Below are 23,353 nucleotides of genomic sequence, written 5' to 3' on the forward strand. Positions count from 1 at the left end.
CAGTTTAATGTGCTATTTATTGATAAGGTGGAGGGTGGGGCAGTGGGGAAGGTAGGAGGCTGAGGAGGGGAAGGGGCTGCTCAGTCTTTGCTGGCAGCATAGGGGCGGTGCTTTGAGTCCATTGCTGTTCCCCGCACGCGGTCAGAGGAGCCAGGTGGGGGTGACCTGGCCCCGGCAGGATCTGTCCCAGTCGGTCGGTCCAGCGTTGGCCCCGTCCCCTGAGCAGCGTACGGCTCTGCCAGTGTGTCCCCGGCTCAGCCTCTTCCGGGCGTGGACTGGGAAAGCCTGAAACTTGTTGCTCGGAGGAGTCCCTAATGCCTCCTCGATGGTGAAGGGCCCTGAAAGTCGCCGTCCCTGGGGCCAGGAAGGACGGCGCGTCTCCCGCTCCGGCCAGGGCCGCAGTTCTCCAAGTCCTGCGGTGCTCTCCTCCGGCGCGCTGCCCCCGATGACATCAACTCGGCGTGAGGGGGCAGCCCCACGCCCCGGTGGCACTGGCCGTCAGACGGTGACCTCGGTCTTGCTGTTGGTGGTGAGGTGCCGGGGGTGCTGCCCGTAAAGCGAGGCGGAGGGAGCGAAGGCCTCGGGCGGCCCCTCAGGGCGCAGCGGGGCCGGGCCCGGCCGGCGGGGGCCGCGATGGGGGCGCCCCTCCCAGCCCCCCGGGAGCGCCAGACCCCCCGGCACCTTCGGGCCCTTGGCCTTGGGCAGGGGGCAGCCCTCGGACAGCATCGAGGGCTCGGCTGGGAAGGTCAGTGCGCTGGCGGGCGGTGGCTCCAGCCCCCCGAACCGCCTGTAGAAGTCCTCCGTGGCGCTCTCTGTGGAGACAGGCGTGCAGGGTCACCCCTGCAGGGACCCCCTGCTGCCGGGCACGGCGGGACCAGCGAGGGGACAGGGGTGGAGAAGGCGGGACGGGGCTGTAGGAGGGATTCTGGGTGCTGGTTGGCAGGGGGGATATCGGCAATGAACTGGCTGGGCAGCGCTTTTGGGAGATCCCAGCGAATCGATTGCTGGGCAGTACAGCGGGTCCATGTGGATCCTGAACCCTGATGGGGTAAGGCAGTGCTTCAGGTCTGTGTGAGATCCTGGGTCCTGGCTGACTAAGAAAGGACACTGGATCTGCGGGGAACCCTGGACTGGGCAGCACAGCAGGCTGGTTGGAGTGGTGCAGGAGCTGCAGAGTTTCTGGTGTGAGCAGCCCCAGGAGTATTGGGACACTGGGATGCTTGTCCTGCCTGTGCCCCTTTGTGAGCCCCGTGCCCCTCCTCACTTAGTTTTTGGGGTCAACAGGGTGCATGCCCCCGGCCACCATCCCGCCCCACACGGCAGCGGCACTCACCTCCAACCTTGAGGCTGGTGTAGGAAGTGTAGTCCGGGGCTGAGAGGCCCAGGCTGCTGGCCAGCGGCAGGTGCTTGCCGTGGCTGTGGGGCCGCCCCAGTGAGGGGACAATGGCCACCGTGTTGTTCAAGGGTGGTTTGTCTGGAGGGACAGAGATGGGTGGGGAGCTCAGCAATAGGCTGCACCCTCCTACTGCATTTATTCACTTGAGGGAACTTACTTTTCCCCATCACACCAGCGCCTTACCTGTGCTGTTTCTGGGGGGTCCCCGGGCCAGCCCCTCATCCAGCGGGACCTGCACACCCCCCATGAGGTTGTCCATGGTCTCAGAGGGGCTGTGACCTGGCTGCTTCAGCAGATCTGTCAGTGTCCTGGAGAGGGGGTGAAGGGCTGTTAGAACAATATCCTGCTCCCCTGGGACCCCTAATGCATTCCAGCCCTGAACTCCACTTTTTGAAGACAGAGCTAGGCAGCCTGGGGGTAGGAAAGATCCACTGGTAGGAGTGCACCCCAGAGTGCACCCAGGCTACTAATCCAGCTTTTGCAGGAGGGCTAATGTGTCTAACAACTAACTGGGATCTGACTGGGGCTGAGCCCTCCCAGAGCCAGGGTCATCAGTGGGTAAGAGTGTTGAAGGAGATGCATGGCTTGGAGCAGGCTGAAGGTACGATGAACTGAGACAGAGGAAACTCCTCTGATGGAAGCTGGGGCAATATCTCTGGGATGCTCCCCTAGAGTGAGAGCCTGGTGGAAGAGGGGAGAGAAGGCAACACCTCCACTCAAGTCCCTTCAAAACAGAGAAGACCCCAAGGAAGGGAATAGAGAAGCCACTTGTGTCCCTTCGGGGAAGGAAATAAACTATTGGCAGCCTCTGGTGCAGGCACTGTCTGTGCATAACGCGCCCTCCTTGTAAGTAACAGCATTAAACACGATTACGTAAGATAGAGCCTTATTTCGTTTAACATTCATGGATAGAGATTCTGCAGTCCCATCACAGCACGCTGGCAGTGCCAGAGCAGGGCATGCAGGCAATGCCAGGGTGGGGCGCAGCAGCCATGCCAGAGCGGAGCACACTGGCAGTACCAGAGTTGGGGTCACAGCGGTGGTGCTGGAGCAGGGCATGCCAGCAATGCCAGAGCAAGGTACACCAATGCTGCTGGTGCCGGAGGAGGGTACAACTGCAATGACAGAGGGAGGACAGATATTGGCAGTGCTGGAGCAGGACCTAGCCACATGCCACTGCAGCCTTTGGCAGCAAGTCCCAGGACAGGATGGAATGCTTCTGCTGGCACAGGGCTTTATGATGAGAAAACACACCATTTCTCCTGCAGAGACCATTGCTGCATGACTGCAAGAGTGCAGGGGTGTCCATTCAGGGCTTTTTTTGGCTCACTAATCCCCAGCTCACTGTCAGCATGCCTCGTGCCTCGAAGGCACTGGCTGGCTTACAGACACACACCGTGATGGTTAGCGAGTGGTTGGATGATAAAACAGCAGATTAAACTCAACATGCATAAATGCAAATTGGAGACAAAGGGGGGAATAATCCTGACTTGGTAGATGTGTCAGCTCATGGCACCCGAGTGCTCAAATACCTAGCGAACATGACGCTCAGAATTTCCAGGAAAAGCAGTTAGAACAAGGGAGAAATCAATGAATTGTCATAAGCATCCTAGGGAATGCTTATGCTTGTGGGGACCTGAGGGAGCCTTTTCCCTCCCAGTTTGGATTACAGGGCAGGAGCAAGAGCAAAGCTACAAGGAAGGGTCACTTGCCCTGTGGGTTAATTTCACATCATTCTTGGGAAGCTTAATCTCTAGATGGGCCAAGAGAACCCTGATAGAGCTGAAAAAATTGAAATGAGTGAGGAACAAACCCTGGCAACTGACCAGCTGGAAGGCAGCTTGGTCAAAAAGAGCCTGGGGATCCTGTTGGACACCAATTTGATCATGAGCCAGCAGAGTGCCCTTGGGACAAAGGTGCTGAATGGTTTCCTGGTCTGCATTAGGCAAGGTGTTGCCAGCAGGTCTAAGGAAGGTAATCCTTCCTCTCTGCTCAGCAGGTAAGGCCACACCTCTGGAGTACTGGCTCCAGCTCAATACAGGAGAACCATGGATGTACAGGAGAGAGTCCAGGGAAGGGACACAAAGATGGGACTGGAGCATCTTTTATATGAGGAGAGGCTGAGAGAGCTGAGACTGTTCAGCCTGGAAAAGAGAAGGTCTGGGGGGATTTTATCAATGTACATGAGTATCTGAAGGGAGGGTGCAACAAGAACAGTGTCAAGCTGACAAGAGGTGACAGGTGCAAACAGAAACAGGAAATACTGTTTAAACAGAAGAAACATTATTCTTCCTGCGGGAGTAGTTAAATGCTTGACCAGGCTGCCTGGGGAGGCTGTGGCATCTCCATCCTGCAGCCATTCAAAATCTCCAACTCCTCAGGAGCCTTCATGCAACAGACTGACCCAACCAGGGTTCAGGCCATGGATGCTGCAGTTGGAGAAACTCTGGGCACAAGCCTGGGTGGGCAGTGGGCTGTGCCTAGGCAGGGCAGGGGGAGGCAGGTCCCCCGAGGCCATGGGTGTGGGCTGTCAACTCAGGGAGCTGCTGCCCTGTCAACTCCCACCTTCCCTGGGGTGCACTGCTCACCAGCCCCTCCCCACTGGATGCTGCCTGTTCTTGCCTGTCCCCAGGGCCAGTGCTCAAACAGGCTTGTTTCGACAGGAAGTTCAATTCGATTTGACCTATTTTTTAAATTATTTTTTTCTTTTCCTTGGGTCTATTTATGAAGCTTGAGCAATCCATTGTCTATGACTTCTCTCCACATAAATCCATCAATGCTCTTTCTCATAAACGTGCCCTCGGTGCTGACTGCTCAGGGCCGTTTTGCTAAAGTGAGAAGTGCACGAGTCCCCACTAGCAGCAACACTTGGATACACTCTGCCCTTGCACCATGAGTAGTGCCACTGGCCAGGGCTGCCACTAGAGCTCACAGGGGCTGCACCCCTTCCTTGGCTCATCCCCAGTGCAGGTGATACAGTGCAGGGAAGGTGGACACAGAGGGTGACACTATGGAGGAGCTGTTGTCTCACTGAACATCACTTTGGGGGTTTTAAGCCTCAGTCTGGTCCTGTGATTGGGGGGGCTTGAGGAAGGTCAGGCCACATCTCCCTAGTTCACCTGGTAGTCTGCGACACCAAGATAGATCTGGAGTGCAGATGGAAGAGGGGAACGGAGAGCAGATGTAGCTTTAGACCTGCACTGCTCATTTGCAAAAAGCCCTGATGAATGGTACCATTCAGTGGCCTCCATCCACTTTCTGGCTATGGATGCAGGGCACATGTGTGCAGGTGCGTTGCCACCCAGCTTGCCTGAGCGCCAACTGGGCAGGTATGCAGCCACCTCCATGGCAAGCCTAGTTCTGCTTAAGGGTGCAACAAAGATGCCCCAAACCAGCCTAGTGCAAGACCTGAGACCAAGCACAGAGGCAGATCCAGAAGCAATGGTGATGGAGGCCAAGAGAGCTTCACAGCAGAAGCTATGCATGAAACACTCAGTGTTCCTGGTCCAAGGGATATGCCTGTGTGGGAACAGGACACTGACCTGGGCACGGCAGCCCAGCCCAGGGCCTGACTCACTTTTGGGAAGCCCAAGCCCCATACCTAACAAGCCCAGCAGGAGAGAGTATGCAAGCCCTGGAAAAGGGGCAGGGAGCAATGGAGGGGAGACAGGAGCACAGCCTCCAGAAGAGAGGAGAGATGACAGACTGATGGGGTGAAGTGACATTGCCATGAGCTGGAGTGAACCCTTGTTGGGGACACAGAAGGTGGCAGCCACTGGATGAGCAGGATGATGAGGTTTCTAGCAGATGTGTAGCATTGCAGGAGGCAAAGAGCATGCTGCAGCCACAGGTGAGCATCCTGGCTGGTAACACCACCTCTGTGCCCAGTGAGAGCCTCATCTTCACCTCCCGAGGGAGACATTTCCCACAGCTTACCACGTGTCTGCTCAGGGCAGGGGTGCCCATCCATGCAACTGAGCAGCACAGGCACTGCAGGACACCTGCCCAGTGGGCTAGTACACTCAGGGATGCTCAGGAAAGCTTGGGGTTCTGAAGGTGTCTTTGCAAAACGGGAGTTGTAGCAGAGGATATTGGAGTTTGGGCCAAGTGGAAATGAGCATCCCCAAATGTTACATTCAGTCTAGGGACAGACCTCCAGGTCTCCTTCCCTACTGGAGCTGGGTCCTCTTTCATCCCCCAGAGAGCCAGGGCAGCATGTGGTAGCACACCACGCTGCCTGAAAACACTTTTTCTAGGTCTTCACCACTACCTGCTACCATGGACATCAACTGCAGGCATGGCCCTAGACTTGAGCATTGCCAGAAAAATACGCAGCATGGCTGGATGCACAGTGGGGCCAAATTTGGGGACCCAAATAGCATGGAGAGACCCAGGGAATGAAAAACCAAAACTGAGCACTTACCTACTGCAGCTGCCAGGGCACCTGCTCCTGACACCTGTTCTGCCCCTCTCCAGAATCCCCCCTCCTCCCTAGGAGGCTGCCCTTTGCCCAGCTCTTCCCATAGCATTGTTCACACCAGCTATAAAATTGCAATTCCTACCCAGAATGTTTTCTGGGGCATGTGCTTGCTCTCAACGTAATGGGCACAGACAGATTCTGGAGGCCCCCAAGGACCCAGTGTCCTCAGAGATCCGGGGACTGAAGAAAAACACAGGCAGGTGTTCCTGACTCAAAGCAGGGTTGGCCAGGCTAAGCGAGTGCCGGGGACAGATGCCAAGCATGAGCCGAGCAGGAAGGAGAGGCGATTGCGGGAGCTGCCATAAGGCCCTGCAGGAGGAAGGAGGATGAGGACAGGAGGACAAACCAGGTAGCTGCAGTCTTTTGAGCACCCGCTTCCCTGGGTGAACCAGCAGCCAAATCCATGAGGAGACAAAGATATGTTGGAGATGGCCAAGGTGTGGGGGTCTCAGGACAAGCTGGGCACAGGCTCAGGTGTCTCCATCAGGGAGGAGCTAATTGCACCTGGTCACTCTTCTTGGGTTTGGACCAGGGCCAGAACCATGACAAACAACATCTGGAGGTGCAGAAGTGGTTGACTTTACCCCCCAAGCAAGAAACCTGCAAGCAGCAGAGGTGTGAGCTGGCCAGGGCAGTGTGAAGTGCTCCCCAGGAGCAGAAAAACCCCAGTGGGAGGGAGGGATAGGAATGGAAATCAAGACAGCCATGCAACAGGAAGCTGGCCCAAGCCCACGATGCGGTGCCCAAGGAGCAAATGAGAAGCTCCTATCTGAGGCACCATGAGAGGGGCAGGGTGGCACTGCCCATGCTTTCAGCCATGTGTGGGTACATTGGCAAGGCAGGTAGAAATAGTCCTGCTGTCTCAGAGGCGTTAAGATGAAGTGTATTCCCCCAGCTGCCAAGGCACAGTGGAATGAAGGTGACAGCATTCCTTTTTGGATGCTGATGCCACGTACCCAGCCTTTGGCACTGTCTCCATCAGCCCAGCACCCAGGAAGTCATGTCAACTTGGTGTCTTGCCTGGTTCCTGGGGCTCTGCACCTGATGCACCACTCGTGCCCTGCCAGGGCTTGCCAGTCACCATCCATGTGGAACCAGAGCTGCTCACAACTTGCACAGAAGGACACAGGGCACAGAAGAGGGCAAGGCTTCTCCTGACTTCTGCAGTGATGTAGGTGCCCTTCTGACTTTGTCCCTCAAAGCTGGCCAAGAAAAACTTGCCTTCTCCCAATCTGTATGCTAGTGCCCAAAAGATCTGTGCCTTTAGGGAGAACAGGCACTTATCTCTCCAAACTCAGTGGGAAAATTCAGGCTTGCATGAGTTTAGAGGGAGGGGGTGGACAAGGGGAAACACACGGCTCCAGCAGTGCACAATTGAGGCTACCCACAGAAAACAGCCCCTGGTGAGTCGCAGCAGTCCCACCAGCATCTGGTGGTGGGAGAAGGCAATACCTAATGTCAGGGGATGAGTACACAGGTCTGCGTGTCCCAGGGTCTGACGCCTCCTCGAGCACAGTATCTCCTTCCCAGGAGGTGGGGAGGATGACCAAAAAAAGATGTGGTGGAAGGGGGGTCAGGAGGCTGGCAGAGGCCGTATTGATCCTGTCAAGGTGCCAGCACTTCCTCAGGCAATGCAGGGGGAGGCACAGGCATGTAGCAGCACAGAGCCAGGCTCCCTGCCGAGGTGAGGGCACAACATGTATCCCCCAAAAACTGCCTCTTGTGTCTCAGGAAGGTCCTGTGACCCTCCTTCAGACTCAGTATGACCCTCCTCCAACCTCCTCTGCTCCCCTATGTGGGTGAAGGAAGTAGGATGGGTCTGGATTTAGGGTGCAGCACCCAGTGGCTGCGTAAGTCCCAAATGGGCAGGGGAAGAAGGGTGCCCCAGGGGAAGGAGAGAGAGTGTTGGTGTTGGGCGTTGCAATCAGGACAGCTGCCTGATCATCCTGATGAAATAATTTCCACCAGCCCTGCTTTTCCTTTTTTAAAAGCTAAAATCCCTTAACAAAATGACATGAAAATGGGTTTCTCTCCAGGCTTGATGTCCTCACTGGGAAGATGCAAAGTTGAGTCCCAAAATGGGGAGAGAAGTGTGTATTGGCAGCAGGAGGGAGAGGGGAAGATACACCAACAACCACAGCAGCAGCACAGGAGTCTGGGGAGATGCAGAGGTTCTCCAGTGCCAAAGTGTGTCTGACACCTTGACCTTCCCCCTGCCAGCCCTTTGCTCAGCTCCAGGAGTGGGCTGAAAAGCAGGGGTTGGAGCCACAGGGCATGGGCTCCAGGAAGAAGCTGCCCAGCTTTCCACTGGAGGGTGCACTGCAGGAGGTATAAGTGTGGTCACCCCTTGCAAGGGCAGTGTCCCAAGCTGGTGCACAGAGCAGACACCAGGGCACACCCATGCACATGCACACAACGCGCGTGTGCACACACGCACACGGAGTTGGCACAGCAGCCAGTGGAACTGTCATTGCCACCTCGTCTCCCCAGCACTGCAAGCAAGGCTGAGATCAAAGGGACTGCAGTCCAGACTCACCCCACACAGTCAGCCCTGGTCTCACCTTCCTGGGACATTGAGAACCACAGATTTGTTGGGATGGGGAAAGCCACATTCTATAGCTCACGCTACCCACCCGCACTGGCTGGTGGGTTGGCACTCCAGAGCAGGGACATGCCTCCTCAAGAGACAGAGCAGATAATTTTGAGAGGAGATGGGTGTACAACCACCCCTTCTCATGGAGGCTGTCCTGGCTGCCAGCTCACCCTACTAGATTAGTGGGCTGCAGCCAACCCACCCCCTGGTGTCTCAGCATGCTGGCACAGGGATTTTAGGGATCTCACCTCACCCTCTTGGCAGTCCCAAGGTGAAGCCAGGGCTCAGTCTACGCAACGGGCTAGGAACATGAGCTGCCACCCATGGGGAGATGAAGTGGGGAACATGGGAGGACTGGACCCCTTTACCTGGAGACGGTCATCTCTGTCTGGGGACCCTGTGCCTTCTCCAGGCCCAGCTTGGTGAAGATGCCCACCAGCACCATGATGGCCACCACACCGCAGATGATGTAGACGATCATGTTGGTCTTGTCACGAGTGGGGTCCTCGGGGGTCTCGTCCACCCGGGCAGGCGGCTGGCCCGTGTTTACCCAGTTGGGGGTGTCATAGTTGGAGCAGCCACTCTGGTCCAGCCTCCCGGGCTTGAACTGGCAGCAGAAGCGGTACCCGCAGGTCCCGCAGCAGTACTGGTAGATGCCGGCGTTGCAGTTGAACGGCGGGTCCCACTGCCCCATCACGTCGTAGTACCCGCGGCAGCGGTCCCCCCCCGGTGGTGCCGCTCCGGTGGGCGCGGGGACCGTGGTCTCCGGCGGCGGTGCCTGGCTGCTGTTCCCGCTCTCCCCGGGCCCCCCTGTGCTGGGCTCGCCGCTCCACACCCGGCCCGGCTTCAGCAGCACCAGGCAGCAGATACCCACGACGTAGCTCGGCTCCATCCGCCCGCGGCTCCGGGGGGCCATCCGGGCGAGGAGACGAGTTAGAGCCGCTCGCCCGGGACCAGCCGCATGGCCGCCGAAGAGCCCCGATGAAGGAGAAACGGGCTGGGGAGAAGGGGGGCGTAATGGAGGGAAATCAAAAAGGATAGGAAAAAAAGAAGTGGGTGAAAAAAAAAAAAAAAAGTGCGAGGGGACGTACCCGCTCCCCGTTTCTCCCCAGATCGGCCGATGGGAAGAGAGAGATTCAGAGCAGGGGACGAGGCGGGCGGCACGGGAGAGCCGCCACCTCCCGCCGGCCGGGAAGGGGACGCGGCGGCGGGCGGCGGGAGCGGGCGGGTGGCTCGGGGGCCGGCGGCCGCCCCATCCCCGCGCCTCTGCCCGTGCCTCCCGGCACCGCGCTCCGCGCCGAGGAGAGAGAAGGGAAAAGCAGCAAAAGCCCTTCGCACCAGGGCGGGAGGAGCAAGAGGAGCAGCAGCAGGAGGAGGAGGAGTGCGGGGGAGAGGGGGAGGGAGCCGGCGCGGCCAGCGAGGCGCGGGGGGCTCGGCTCCCCCGCCTCCTGACAGCCTCCCTAGGAAACCGGAGAAGGTCCTTCACCGAGTCCTTTGCCAGGCTCCTCGCCGCCTCCGGGCGGCAGGACTCTGGCCCTCCCCGTCGGGCAGCCGCCGCGGGCGGCCGGGCACGCGTGGCACCGGTCCTGCCCTGCCCGCCTGCCCCCGAGCACCAGCAGGCCCCACGCGGCCCCCCACTCGCCCGGACGGGAGCTGGCACTTAGTGCTACGGGGGGTGTGTGTGTGTGCTGGGGGGGACAGAGCCCCCGGGGTGGTGAGGTGCCCTTCTGCAGCCCCTCAGCGAGGGGACACTTAGGGAAGGGAGGAGAGCAGCATCCCGGTCCCTTGTGAACATCAGAGCCTCTCCCAAGGGGAGCTGTCGACAGGAGGCAAAGTGGGAGGCTACTGGGGCACCCCTAGAAAGTCATCCTCCACAGAGTCACGATGATTTTCAGCCAGCCACTGGCTGGCCCTGTGTTTGGACTTCGAAGTTCAGACTCTCTGGGGAATGTGCACCCACTGCTCTGGTCTCTGGCTGGTGCCACCCATAGAGGTGGCATTTATCCTCACTGCCAGCTCCTTTTCCCAGAAGGGCATGATTTGCTTTTCTTGCTCTGGGGCCACTGGGGTAAGAGCAGGGTGGGGTAAACTGAGGGGTCATCAGGCCCCTTGCCCAGCACTAACACATTGTACAGCCTGTAACAACAGTGGTTGGGGTGAGGGGCAGTGACATATGGGAGCTGTGGCTGCAGTCTCATCACCTCTAGACCTAAAATCCTGTACCAGGGAAAGTCAGCAAATCTGGCATCACCACTGTGTTCTTGGGCATATATTCCCTCCATGCTCTGTGAGAGAGGATGAATAATGCATTGCCCTGTTGGTACTCTAGCCTGGGGGATGTGGCTGCTCTTGGGTGGCATAGTGCTGACACGAGACCCCAGCTCCCAGGCAAGTGGCGATACGAAAATACATTATAATGATGGAGGTGGGATTAAACAGGTCTCACTTCCCTCTGGCAGGTGCCTCCTTCAGGCCAAAACTGGACCAGCCTGTCCTCAGGAGCTATGCCTTACCTGCCACATCACAGGGGGCAGGTTGAGGGTCTCACATGGGATGAAACACTTCATCATCATCCTGCCTGTGCATCATGGCAATCTGCTATTTCAGGCTGGAACTTTGCACAAAAAGCTTCCCACCTCCTCGAGGGTGAAACACTTGTGTGTTTTGCTGGGGGATGGATTTAGAGGATAAAATATCCTTTCCCTATTCACCAAGCCCGAGCCCTGCAGGCCCCCGGTTGCTTCCCATCTGGAGTCTGGCAGAAGTCAGAGGCGTTGAAAGCATGGATGAGGAGAGCAGCTGGAGCCTGGGATGTGTCCGATTGGCCCCCAGTGCCTCAGCCTAATAGAGACCCATTAGGTAAGGTAGCTTGCAGCTTCCAGAGCTTCCTGAAAGATATAAAAATCTAGTGAGGCGGAAGAAAACTGCTCATCTCCAAAAGCCACACTTTCCCTGCATCTGGGAGGACTCTCTGATGAAAGGCCCCATCGTCTGGAAGTTGCAGACATGGGGGTCGTTACCGCTAATAGCCGAAAGCAGCATCGGCCTTGAGAGAAGCTGCGCAAGCAAAGTTTGCTGCTGCCCAGGTAACGCCAGCAATCGTTTCCCAGGCACCAGGAGCAATTGGGTGATTGCTCCCGACGTGTGTGCCAGCAGAGTCGCCCCGGGGGCCCGGAGACTTAACAGGCAGACAGGCACAGACTTTAACAGACTTAACAGGCAGAGTGAAAAACTGGCCGAAACTGGGGAGTTTGCGGGAAAATGGTTGCCTGGCATGACCTGGGAAAAAGGAAACGGATTTAAGGCGGAGAGGGAGGGTGTTTACCGAGTGTGAAGCAGCCGATTTTAAGGGTTTCCGAGAGCAAGAAGGAGGGAGTAAGAGCCGCTCGCAGGCGTTAGCTACGTGCATCAACCCAGGAGGAAACCAAAGGCAAGGGCACGGTGCGGAGGAGCACCCGCCCCGCACGTCCCCGGCTCGTAGGGCCGGCCGGGGCTGGCTCCGTGCGGAGCAGAGGCTGCAGCCCCGCTGAGCCGTCACCTCATCTCTGTCAAATAAGTGACCCCCCCACTAGCCGCATCCCCAAAATGAGGGGGTTGTGAAAGGGAAATCCTGTAGCCCGGCACGGGGAAGCAGCGGCAGGACCCGCAGGAAAATCCAGGTCAGCAGAGACCTCCGGAGAAAAACAACATGCTTGCAACATCCGCGAGTGTTTTTAGGGACGGGGATTTGGGAGAAGAGCTCCGTTAAATTTTGACCACCAGCCTTGGAGGATGTCACGTAAATATTCATTGTAGTGACAATGCCACCCGGACTACAGACGGGTGTCTCTGCGCCTGCAGAAATAGGATATACAGGCAGTTCAACACTGGGTGGGGAGGGATACGCTGAGCGCAAACACTGTAAACAGATTGTTTCTGGCAGGGCACGGTGATCTGGAGAATCAGAGAAAGATCTTCTCTATCACAGCCAGAGAGCCCGACAGACCCACATTCCTGCTGATCATGGGGCTGCAAGCCCAGCAGAGCTGCCAGGCTCTTGCCCGAGGAGCAGGAGGGAGCCATCACCATCATCAATGTGAAGTAAACCCCTGGGACCCCCCCTGAATGTGGGAGGATTTGGGATGTGGTCAGCTCCTGAGAAAAGCCAGCAATAGGTGTTTGGACCCTCAGAGCTACCCAGCCAGCCCCCCCTCCCTCCCCATCCAAGGACTCAGAGACACTTCCCCCCCAAAAAAAAAAAAAAAAAAAAAAAGTTGTTTTTATCGTGCAGGACTGAGCTGGACTCAGGGCTGAGGGGGGAATGAGGGAAAGGGTGCTGCTGTGGGGTGGATGCCCCATCTCAAAGAGCTGTGCTGTGATAGGAGCGTTCCAGCACCTCATGTTGTGTGCTGAGGAGTGCTGCCAGAGTGGGTTTTGCTGCTTGCAAATCAGCAGCTAACGCCTGACATCATCAGCTAGGAAGAGCTGAAGGCAAAGGAAGGCTGTCAGGAAGAGCTTCCAGCATGGGCTGCGACACTGTCCCCTGCTTGGAAGCAGAGGAGAGTCAGAGCTCCTGCCACCATCCCTGGTGGTATGTGGGGCATGTGCATTCCCCCACACCTCCCACCATTCCTGAGGATACACCAGAGAAATCTGCTTCCTTCTGAAACTTCAGCTGCTGAAGCTGGTTCTGTTCCAGGCGGGGCTAGAGCCAGGGAAGAGTCTCCCCTTGCCTTTGTCTCTGTCACAGAAATGTCTTTGACCACCAGCATCCTGCTCGGAAGTTCTGAGTTTTATGAGACCCATTGTCTAGGACTGGGATATGGGACACCTGGACTGCAATTAGGGATCCCTGGGGTCAGGTGCTGGGCTAATGTGCAATAAGATGTTACTCCTCTCCTCACATTATCATAGACTCAATGGATTAGGGAAACCAAAGCAGATCTTGGGCTGCTGGTGTTGGAAAACTAAAGCAGGGGAAAGTTAAATGCACTGGGGGTGGCACAGAGATGAGGTGGCTGAACCTAGAGCAGCCACCATCCACCCTATTTCCAGCCCAGTGTTCACAAGGGTTTTATTCTCCTGCCTGTGCTTGATGCTCTAGCTGTAAAACGGTTGTAAAAGAACAACTGTGCCTCATAATGGCCTATAGAGAACACAGAAGCATATGTGCTTTACCATTATCATCATAACTGCAAACATTCAAAAGTTGAGATTTGCAAGCTTCCAACTTCCCAAAGGCAGCTGGATTTGAATCCAAATGACATCCGGAGGAATGAGGAGAAAATCAGCTCAAAGCAAGGGCTTATTTTTAATTTAAGTTGCAGTATGGGCAAGCAGGATCTGGGCTGGAAGCTGGCTCCCTCAGCTGCCACTGTTAGAGGCCAGCCATGCCTCCACATACAGTACAAAGGTCCATAAGCATCAGCTGTGACCCCCAGGCTGTCTGCATATGGGCTTTGCATTTAGGATTAGACTTGGAGACAGTGCTGGTAAATGCTCTCCCTTTGTAGGCACTTGATACCCATCAGCTCCCTAGCTCAAGGGTTTTGCTGGTGCAGTGTAGAGGTTTGTGTTGGGGATGGCTGAAGAGTCTTTACAGCCCCCTTTACACTCATATGAGCTTCAGGGCAGTCAGTGGGATGTTGGACCCAAAACTGTCCCCTCACTGGTGTCTGCAGGCTGAGCAGGAGCACCCCAGCCTCAAACCTCCTACTATGCTGGGCTTGTGTGGCAGGTCCCTGCTGCTGTCCTGGGTGGACCCTGGGTATTCTCTCCTTTCCTATTTATAGTAAGTTTCTGCCAGTTTTTCAAGCATTAAAAAGCCATGTAAACACCTAGAAGGAGCAATGAACAGCCCAGCTTACTCAGCAGTGCAGTGGCCTCTCTGGCTACACTCCTTCTCTCCACCCCCTCTGCTCTCACCCCTAACCACCCCATTGCTACGCGCTGATTCAAACCACAGTCTTTTAGGCCATAAGGCACCTAAAGAGAGAAAGGATGAGAGCAACCATTGCAATGCAGGGCATCCTTAAGGATCAGCATAACAGCTGTGTGTGAAGGGAGGGCTGCTTCAGGAAGAATGGGAGGCAGCAGGGCCAGCCCCAGGCTGCTTTAGCCTGTGGAGCAATAAAAACCAGACCGTGGCAGCAAAACGGACCGAGTGCTTCCCCTCCGGTGCTTGAGGAGCTGAGATGGTGGTGGTGGCAGCGAGCTGTTGGGGTTTGCTGGGATGGGGGATTTAGGGCGCCCGTTCCGGCGGCCGAGGCAGGGTCTGCAGGAGGAGGCCATATGGCCGGGAGCAGCGTGCTGCCTGCTGTCCCGGCGTCAGACCGGCAGCAGCGGCAGAGCCTCTCCTCGGGAACGGCGGCCGTGCCAAGCACAGGCTCTGGCACAGGTGCTGGCCGGCGGCCAGGTACTCTCAGGTGCTGCGGGCGGCTCGGAGCCTGCAGGGCAGCATGGCTTGGCCAGCAGGGCAGGATGCCTCCATGCAAACCAGCTGTCCCTCCTCATCTCCTCATCCCCTGGAACCAAGAGACATGTAGGGGCTCATGACCCACACATAGCACAAGTCTGGGCCAGGCAGATGTAACTGTGCATGTGGTCGTAGCAGAGTATGATTGTTGTTGAAATCTTTGCTTCTACAAGACCAGCATTTAGACATGGAAACAGAGGATGACTGGTGGAACACTGGCAGCAGGAGCACATCCAACTCCCCCTCTGCCAGCTCTTCCCTGTGCCAGGGGACAGGCTCTTCCAGCAGAGACTTGAAGCGGCTCAGCACACTCCTCCTGTTACAATAACCCTTTTCCAGCAAGGCTGGCTCCACTGGAACCCGGTCCACTGGGCTCCTACCCTTTCTTGAGATGCCAAGGGGTGAAAAAACCCAGGGATATGTCCTGAGAAAGAGGAGCTTCAGGCAGATACCAGGTAAGACTTGTGAGCAGAACAGGACCGGAAAGATCCTTAATTAAAACCAGGGAAGGGCAGGGGATCAGTTTTGCTTTTCCAGTGGAAGAGAACAAGGGTGAGAAGGTAAAGAAAACACAGAGGTGTGGATGTGCAATGCCCATGCACCACCTCTGCACAGAGCGATGTGCTGCCTTTGGGATTATCATTTTCCTCTGCCTGCCCTTCCACAGGCACTGATATGTGCCAAGCTGCCTCTTCCCCTCTGTAGCAGCAAACTGCAGGCTCTCTGTGCCCTTGGCTTCCCAAGAATGTCCCAGGATGGATGTACTTGTCCATTGATGTCTCTTTTCACTGGATTACAGAGGAAGGAGAGGGCTTTGCTATCAGAGAGCTGTCTGTGAGCAGAGCTCCCTTGCCCACTGGGAGCCTATGGGCTTTCAAGCCAACTTCCTTTTGGCATGATCTGCCTTTGCGAGTGAGACCTGCTTAAGATGGCCCAATCCTATTAGTGGCAGGGATTTGCTTCAGTTGTCCTGCCATTACCCTGGTGACATTTCATCATGCAATAAGCCTCTGTCTTTTGGGAGACTAAAATTCGAGGATGCCACTTTCCACAAAGGAACTGTCCCTGTGCCACGCTGGCAGCAGCCTCGCTGCGGCAGTCAGGAGTCACCTTGGTACTCCTACCAGATATGTCATATTCCTTCTGCCTCCCACATCCTAACCCAAGGACAGGACAGATCCCATCAGCAGCAAGCTTTAGGTGAAACAAGTCCTGTGTTTTCCACACAGGAAGAGCAAATTCATGAGTAGCTTTGAGACTTAATACAAGGACAGCTTGTGGGTGCACCACTGAATGGGAACAAGGGACCAGGGCACACTGAAAACTCCTATTACCAGGGATGCAGGAAGATCCATGGCAAATGTTGGGGAAAAAAACAGAAAAGGAAAAAGGCAATATATTGGCTCCCAATAAATAATTTCTGTAGGTCTGTGTGAGGTATGCAAAGTTCTGAGGATGGATGAGGGGCTCAGTAACTGCAGTACCTGCAGAACAAGAGAAAAACTGAAAATCCAGACAGAGAGTTGTATGTGGCTATAGATAGATCTCAGACTGGACCATTAAAAACATGCCAAAAGCAGCAGAGAGGGATCAGGATGGGGGATGTGACAGGTCTGCTTTCAATTCTGCAGCTGTTTGAGTGTGGTGGGGTGCAGGTGGAGGGGGCTGTGTAAACTCCTGAGAACTGGCTGATACCGTGTGACTGAGTGAGGAGAGCTGTGTTCAAGCTGCCCAGGTGCTAATCCTCACTCATCACTCTTCTTGGAGGACCAGTTCACAGTCTCAGAGTTTTTACAGAGGCAAGTGTCCCTGATGTCCTTTGAATGGGACTCTCACTGCTGGACATTCATCTTATCACAAGAGCCCTTGGACACGCTATGCAGTTGCCCTCTGGTGCTGCTCTTGGCCTCATCATTTGCTTTCTGCCCCTCATGCTCTGTTTCAGGATGTACCATTAGCCTTTTGGAGGCAGAAAATGATTTCTGCCCTGGCTGGAGATGGGTTGTGGCTGCTGGAGCAAGGTGGATAAATACAGGGATATGGCTGCCCTGATAATTTTTAAATCTTGCCAGTAGTTGTAACAACCAGTGGAGGTAATAGCAAATATGAAGAGAAAAATAAACTCTTGGCATCCACCAGCAGTGGATTTCTCCTCTACCACTGGAAAAGGGAAGCCATGTGCCGAGCTGTGAGCTGGGAGAAGAGCTTGACTAGAGCTCTTCCCCAGGGTCCTGCCTGGGGCATGGGAAGAGGGAACCACACCCTGGGCAGAAACCAGGCTGGCTCAGGAACCTGCTTCCCAGCCTGCCTCAGAGATTCCACGTTAGCACAGATGTGTCACTGAGCACAGCATGGCCAGAAGCATCTCCTGATTTCTGCTCCCTTGGCATCTAGGAGACTGAGACCAGACCCTGGGCCTATGATTTTGGGAGGCATGGAGGATGCAGAGTGATAAAGATTTGCAAACGTGGGAGGTCTCTTGCCTCCGTTTGTCCCTCTTGAGCGAAGGCTGGAGCCCCTGTTTCATGGGGAAGACTGACAACTCAAGGCTGCTCTAGGTGAACTACTTCCAACACTTCAGGAGAAGGAGAAGAGCCCAGACACTTGCATCATCCTGCAGTATGAAAGTGGTACATGCATCAGAGATACCAAATGGCTTTTTGGAGGGGCAGGGGATGTTTTAGTATTGATCTCATATTTAGATGTTTAGCTCACATTTCCAGATTGTCCTTCAGCTCTGAATAGGAGGCTTGCTGGCTGCCTGGTGACACTGGCCACCATCAGCCTGCCTTTATCAGGCAGCAGGAGAAGGGGTGGCCAGGTTGGTGGTGGAAGAGAAAGGTCATGCCTTGCTGAGCAACAGAATTGCTAAGACAAAAAAAGCTCCATCTTGAAAATTAGCAACACCTGAGTGGCCCTTCTGCCATCTTCCACTTATCACCAGAGACATTTCCCCATTGCACCAGCTTTACCTCAGGGGATGGATGCCACTGCAAGCCATGCTGCCCTCACTGCCACTCTCGTGCCACTTTCCCCTCCCTGCCTGCCAGGCAGGCTCTGTGGCTTTAGAAATCAAAGGAGTCGGAGCTCCAAAGGCCCTGCCAGGTTCTCCACCCACAAAAGCGCCCGTGGGGCTCTGCCTTCATCAGCAAGGTGTGGGTTTCTAGTCATCCTTCTCACAAAGACTTGAAAAGGTAAAATGAATGTAGTCTAGAGGTTCAGGAGCCAGAGATGAAATAAGAAAAGTTCCAAAACTTCACTTCTTTCCTTCTTTCTGTTCTATTCTCACAATCTTTATGCCAGGTTTTTGCTTTCCACAGTCCTGGCTCCTGCCCTGAGGTGCCTGAGGGTAACACTGTGCCAAGGCCTCCTGAGAGAGCTGCTGGAAGGGCTTTGCAGTCTCCTCCTGCAGCAAGGATGCTTTCCCCCCAGAGTGGGAGAGGTGGGCTACTGGCACCCACCCCACTCTCCTTGCATGTGGTGGGGGTCCCAGACAGGCTGCCAGCCCTTCACTCTCCATCTGGCTCACATCAGAGTGTGGAATCTCTTCTGCACAGTGTGCCTGGAGCTGTGGCTCCTCTCTGGGACATCTCCCAGTGAGCAGGTTCCCCTCCCTTTGCCTCTTCCCCAGGGCAGCCAAGCTGCATGGCTCTGTGCAAGCACAGCAGGAGGACAGATCTGAGGAGACAGGAGGAAAATGAACTCCCTTAAGTGTGATGGAGGTGACTGCCTGGTTCTGTCAGCCATTGCCCCCTCTGCCCCCCTCCTCCCTGCATCCAGCTTATCTTCTGCTGTTTTTCTCTCTCTCTGGGTATAAGATGTCACAAGGATTAGGCCCAAATCTCCCTGGGTGCTGCACTTGCCCCATGCTCATCTCTTGAGGTCACCTTGGAGTCCAGCGCTGTTACCTCTAAGCCAGGAGTTGGCCACAAAGGCAACTGCAGTGGAAATCCCACCCTTGAAATGCTGGGCAGGAACAGATATGAAGCTCTGTTGTCATCCTTTAGGAACAAACCATTTAAAATGGTTTAAATGGTGACCAGCTAGCACTGCTGCTGAGAGAATCACTGCTCACAGAATCAACTGGGCTGCAACAGCACAGTGGGGCTGGGGCCAGGGGGGTGCTCAGGCAGAGCCCTGGTTCTAAACCCTTCATGTTTTGCTACAGTTTGCAGGATGGTCATCAAATGTGAGTTTGTGAACCATGGTGCTGCCACAATGGTCACAAGGTGCACAGATGTGTGAGGCAGCAAGCACTGGGAATCATGGCAGTGACTGGCAGTGTCCAGGCAGATCACCATGGTTTTGGAGTCATTGCTGTGAAATGATGTCATCATGTATTACACTTGCTCCATGACCTTGCTGGCAGCAGATGCAAACCTTATGGACTCTCCTAGTGAACCTCATCTCCTTCCCAAAATGGCTCAGAGGGGCCATGCCTGCCCTCAGTGCCCTAAAGCCATCCCTGCCACCCTGTACCCATGCATCTGGAGTGTGTGAGATGGATGCAGTTTTTCTGCTACCCCCTTTCCCCTGTGCATCCATCCACCCCAACACATTGCGTCTGCCCCCATCAGGGCAGCCACCTTCCTCTCCACTATCTCGGGAGACAGCTCTTGTCCTGGTACACAGCAACTCTGCAGTGGGGCTGCCTCACCACCGGCCTTTAGTGAGGAGTTGATTGCAGCTGACTGCTGCCTGGGCCGGGGAATTCTGTCCTGGATCTCAGATAGCACTTGGCCAGGATGGAGTGCAAGAGGAGGAAGAGTCAGTGCTGCCGGTAAATGTGCTCCAAGATAGACAGCAAGGGAGCAAGGGCTGCTGCATCTTTATTCCCTGTTGACCCATTTAAAGCAAGTACCGGTGACTAAGGGAGCTGGCAGGAGGATAAAAATACCTCCCACATGTTCACTTGGAGGTCAGGGACAGAAATAGGGGTGCCATCAGCTCTCTGGTGAGTGGTTGGGGTCACACAGTGTTTTGCAATCCCAAAAGTGGAGTCTCCAATGTCTCTCACAGCAAACACAACCACAGTGGGGTCTCCTCTGCTCAGAGCTTCCTGTCATACTATCCCAAGAGTCAGCTCCCTTGCAACCTCCCTTTCCTTCCTTGGGGCTGAAGCAATGAGAAAACAAACAAACAAAAAAACCAAACCCAAAAAACCAAAACAAAACCAAAACCACAAAACCAAAAAAACCCACCAACCAAAAAAAACCCAAAAGCAGAGGTTCTCCCTTACTTCCAGCAAAAGGAGGAAAACATAACACAAGGAAATCTTCCCTGCAGACCTCAGCCAGGCAGTTCACTGCACTGCTGCGGAAAGATCTGTGTCACTGCACACTCTGTTGGGGTCACATCCCTGTGGAGTTATATCCCACTGCAGCCAGAGAGGACAGATCCTGGAATCTTCCTCACCTCCCTGGCATAAGCTGCTCTAGACACTGCATTGCCACCTCATGGGAAAACACAGACAATTTTCTGGGTTGGCAGCAGGAATCCAGTGCTGCCTTCCTGGCCCCTCCACACTGGCACACCTGGGAGCTTTTACACTTCGAGGCGGGTCAGTACACAGTTTCTTTGTTAGTGACATGCAGGAGACCAGAAACCACATCTGTTACCTGGTATTTTATTTGGTCTTCTTCAGGTCACACAGTTGCCTGCTGCTTTATTAAACCTTGAAGGACATCTTTTCCAGGCAGAAAAATATCAAACAAACCTGGTTTATTAGCAAACCAAAATGTCTTAAACCAAGCAAGTGACCTATAGCTGATATTCCATCCACTCAACTGCATTTAACAGTTCAGCAAGGAAGAAGAGCCCATGCAGCAGAATGCTGTGCCCAGGCTCACAGAGGGCACCAGGTCTCCTCACATGGGATAGCACAGAGAGGTGTTTCAGGGAGGTATCAGCCACTTTCCTACCTGGTGGGAACAAAGCCCACCAGCCAGGCATGGAACAGGGGCTCATATGGGCCAGTCATGGTTACTGCCATCTGTGGGTTCAGACTTGTGGGTTTGATAATAATTTGTTCATAAAATATGGAGGCTTGGGATGAGTTACAGCAAGGAGCTGGCAAGCTCCAGGTCTCTCCTTCTTAATTAATTCCAAACTCCCTGTCAGGGACAGAGAAGGCTTGCAAAGCAGCAAGCAAACAAGTTTCTCTTGCCTATGGCATTAATGGACAAATAGATCCCCAAAATCTGGGTGAGCATTAGCAGGAGACTGAATGTTGAGGCAGAGGTTTGCAGGCACCAGCCAATTGCACAGCATGATGAGTGGGCAACATCAAAACCCAAACACTGCTGCCCTGAAGGACTAGCTTGCTGAATATATCCACCTAGATATATAAGTAGACTGTGTAGGGCAATGCCTTAGTGCTAGTGAAGGTGTAAATTGGTTCCATGTAGAGTTAGAGTCATTGAGAGAAGCAGTATATGCTGAAATAGGCAGTCCTGCTTACTAAATCTGTAATTGTAGCTCTGGCTATATTTTCATCTTTCTAATAATATGTGCAAATATAGTAAGGATGAATCACAGGCTGCAGGCTTCAGGGTTTTTTTTCCCCATCCTTTCTCTGCAAATCCATCATGTGGGGGAGAGGGGCTGAAGGAGAAGAGGAGCTCAGACCCAGGGGAGATCCTGTCCCAATCAAGCTTAAATCCCATCCCCTTCCACCTCTGTGTGCTGTCAATCCCAGCAAGCAGTACCTCCCACTCTGATTGCCTCCACCATTTCATCTCTGCAGTGTAACATTCCTGCCCAGGAACATTTCTTTCCCAGGACACTTGTGTATCATTCCCAAACCAGTGGACCTGTCCATCGCCGTCTGCATCCCAGGACTTTTACATCCCCACATCTGGATTTGCCTGCTGGGAATTTCTTGCTTTGTTGCAAGGACCTTTTGCAAATGTTAATGCTTTCCTTGCGCTGGAGAGCTCTTCGGCTGATCTGCCAGAACACATTTCACACGCTTCTCCTAAAATTATGCCCTTTGCTTTTCCCAGCATTCAAGCTGAAGCAGAGCCCAGTGTGCCAGCGGCATGGAAGGAGAGCAGAGAGTCGCTGTGCTGGGCTGCAGGGGCAGCGGAGCGAGGGGTTAAGCACTGCCCAAGTGAGCACTTGCTTCATGCTGGCTCCTGGGCAGAGGGGGGACAACAGGGATCCACATGGACCCACCCTGTTGCTTGGGCTTTGTGAGTAGAAGCTGGATCACAGGATCCCTTGAAGCGAGACAGGCTTCAACATTGCCCCTGTGACAGTGCACATAAACCTGAGTTCAAAGCATGTCACAATTTAGGCATAAACATTTTAGCTGCAGAGTGCTCTGGACTTGGGCTGAGAGCAAGGGATGAGCTAAGGATAAACTCCTATTAACACCTCCAAGGCCAGTGGTTCCAGCACAGTTTCTTTCTACTGGAGCCCATGCTGGGCTGTACATACTCCCTGCACAGCATTTAGCCATCTCCTGCATTGCCACTGCTGCTCTCTGGGCCAGGAGCAGGAAAACTGGATGTGCCCCAGCAGGTCCCTGCAGTTGAGGGAGCAGAGGGGACAGGCTGTGAGAGTCAGCAGGTGGAGAAGTCAAGGAGATCTCTCCTGAGCATGGGGTCAGTGCTTGACTGGCTGCAGTGGACACTCACTGTCACAGGGAGGTGGTATTTACGGGGGCTCTTTCACTGCTGCTCCTGTGGCCATTTGGCATCAGAGCTGGAATGGGGCTCAGGTGGGCAGGAGAGTGCTGGGGCATAGGGTTCCCAACAGCACTCTGGCACAACCTGCCCATGCAGATGGACATCCCTCTACACCCCCTGCGTCCTCCCAATCCCCTCTATCTTCTTCATCCCTGCATCTGTTGTATTCCTCTGTATGCTCTGCATCCCTCACCTCTGACCACATTCCTCACCTTCTACCACATGCCCCACATTGCTCTGCATCCCTCAAATGCACCTGCATTCTTTCATCCTCTGCATCCCACCACAGTTCCCATAACTTCCCACATCCCCTGCATCACCTCATTCCACCACCCCAGAACATATGAGGCTTACAGGGAGCTTGCAATTACCTTAAACTATAAATGAGGACATTTAGTGTTTACCGTCCACCAGTAAGGTTTCCCCAAAACACCCCTGTTGGAGGGGATCCGGATTCTGTCCTGCCCCTGGCCCTCCCTGGCCAATGCCGGCTGTAAAGAGTCATGACTATCATCTCTGTGGTTGGAACTGCTTAAGTGGCTCTTAAATGACTCACTGGGGAATTTTTATTATATTTTTAATAACTCATGGTGTCACTACAGGGCATGAAGTTTGCTTCACTGAGTTTGTTTTCCTGTTCCCTTGCAGAGATAAATAATTGAGGAGTTGGAGAGCAAACCAGAAACCCAGAGAGACCACTCCTGGGAATACACTGGGAAATGTGTCACCCCAGAAGCAT

The 23,353-nt window shown here is 54.7% G+C and overlaps 1 protein-coding gene across 1 annotated transcript; it reads right to left on the bottom strand.

Annotated features, from left to right (window-relative positions):
* Positions 1-498: 498 nt before the first annotated feature.
* On the bottom strand, positions 499-9,929 carry SHISA8 (shisa family member 8; the record flags this gene model as incomplete). The annotated part of the gene is made up of 4 exons (XM_083860664.1): positions 8,838-9,929; positions 1,580-1,704; positions 1,334-1,474; positions 499-812 (listed from the first exon to the last, which is right to left on the bottom strand). The coding sequence occupies exons 1-4, from the start codon at positions 9,383-9,385 to the stop codon at positions 499-501; spliced, it is 1,128 nt and encodes a 375-aa protein (XP_083716790.1). The 5' UTR covers positions 9,386-9,929.
* Positions 9,930-23,353: the final 13,424 nt, after the last annotated feature.

The sequence above is a fragment of the Zosterops lateralis genome (genome assembly GCF_965231275.1).
Source record: "Zosterops lateralis genome assembly, chromosome: 4".
NCBI lineage: Eukaryota > Metazoa > Chordata > Aves > Passeriformes > Zosteropidae > Zosterops > Zosterops lateralis.